Below are 1,862 nucleotides of genomic sequence, written 5' to 3' on the forward strand. Positions count from 1 at the left end.
TATATATACATATATATATATATGTATATATATAATTTATTTCGTAAAATTAATGAAATGTGCGTCAAATGGTTATAAATTCAAAATGCATATGTTGATGATATTATGATAAATATATAATATAATAATAGAATATTCTGTCGGTATCTGGGATAAAAGTGCCTACGAATGAAACGTCTACCCTATGCCGACTTGGATGAATCATCCGCATCAATGCACTTTGAATTTAAAAAATAATTTAATTGACGCACATTTCGTGAATTTTACACTTATTTAGAAAATATATGTACATAAAATAATATGAAAAAAATATGTACATAGAAATATGAACAGCCTGCTGATCACCAGTCTTGCGCGTTGCCGATCGGTTACTTGACTCGTTGTTTAGCGAATCATTCCGAAAAATGTAAAGCAATTTTGATACGAGTGCCGAGTTTACGAACGGACAGCGAGAAAGACTAGTAATCTGTACATTGCAGAACCCATTTTTGTTGTTGTTTTTTTTTTTATTTTTTACTAATTGATTACATTTTCTAATTCATATTTGAATGTTCCTCTTCTTGAATTTCACTTCATCCGTGATCTTGGTCACTGCGACTAACTCCTAATGACGATCACTGTAAACAAAACATCCAAGAGATTGATTAGTCAATGTACACGAAAACGGTATAATACATTTATAAGCTAATGAAATTTCGTTTTTCTTTTCACTTACGAAAATATTGTTGTAATTTCAATTATAAGACCAGGATACCGAGATAATATTCTGTTCCTCCTCAATCTGCGCACCTTCTCCGTCTCTTGCGCCTGTATCATCTCCTTCTCCTTCTCATTTTTCCTTGTGTACTGAAAAGAATATCAACTTGCCATGGCACAGCTCTTCATATGCGCTGATTTGCACCCGTCGGTGCAATTGCGACATTCGATTGCCACTTGTGGCATTCGACAGCTCTTCGTATGCTGATTGCACTTGCAGTTGCAAGTGCAGTCGCAACTCGCCATGGCACAGCTCTTCATATGCGCTGATTTGCACCCGTCGGTGCAATTGCGACATTCGATTGCCACTTGTGGCATTCGACAGCTCTTCGTATGCTGATTGCACTTGCAGTTGCAAGTGCAGTCGCAACTTGCCATGGCACAGCTCTTCATATGCGCTGATTTGCACCCGTCGGTGCAATTGCGACATTCGATTGCCACTTGTGGCATTCGACAGCTCTTCGTATGCTGATTGCACTTGCAGTTGCAAGTGCAGTCGCAACTCGCCATGGCACAGCTCTTCATATGCGCTGATTTGCACCCGTCGGTGCAATTGCGACATTCGATTGCCATTTGTGGCATTCGACAGCTCTTCGTATGCTGATTGCACTTGCAGTTGCAAGTGCAGTCGCAACTCGCCATGGTACAGCTCTTCATATGCGCTGATTTGCACCCGTCGGTGCAATTGTGGCATTCGCTCATAAATTGTCATTTCCTGTGTTTTCTTTTCCACCATTTTTGTCCTTTATGTATCGAGGCTCTCTAATCGGCTGGCCTCTGTTGAATCTGCTGTCAACAATTTCTGGCAGCATGCAGTCCTCATAAAAACTTCTCAATCTGTCTTCCATCTCTGTTGCCCAGAAATTGTCGTCCCTTTCCACTTTCGTGATTTTCATTCCTTTTGGTGTCCACAAGCAGAATAAAGCATTTTGCCTGTTCGTAATGTGCAATTGACCTTGGACTTGATAATAATAATAATGCTTTTGATTCATTTCATCGCTTCGAAAAATTCGTCGTATGGCAGGAAGCTGCTCTATTGCCTCGGACGGTGATAATTCCTTCGCCGATTCTGGACATTTCACTTCCACGATCGTATCATTTTCCAT

The 1,862-nt window shown here is 40.0% G+C and overlaps 1 protein-coding gene across 1 annotated transcript; it reads right to left on the reverse strand.

Annotated features, from left to right (window-relative positions):
* Positions 1–858: 858 nt before the first annotated feature.
* LOC108625795 (guanine nucleotide-binding protein subunit gamma 3-like) lies at positions 859–1,398 on the reverse strand. The gene has a single exon (XM_018026073.1). The coding sequence runs from the start codon at positions 1,396–1,398 to the stop codon at positions 859–861; it is 540 nt and encodes a 179-aa protein (XP_017881562.1).
* Positions 1,399–1,862: the final 464 nt, after the last annotated feature.

Source organism: Ceratina calcarata, unplaced genomic scaffold (assembly GCF_001652005.2).
Source record: "Ceratina calcarata isolate Rehan_Ccalc_2016 unplaced genomic scaffold, ASM165200v1 scaffold371.2, whole genome shotgun sequence".
Taxonomy (NCBI): Eukaryota; Metazoa; Arthropoda; class Insecta; order Hymenoptera; family Apidae; genus Ceratina; species Ceratina calcarata.

Coding starts and splice junctions, on each gene's coding strand:
- LOC108625795 (XM_018026073.1), bottom strand. CDS start 1,398: ATGGCGAGTTGCGACTGCACTTGCAACTGCAAGTGCAATCAGCATACG.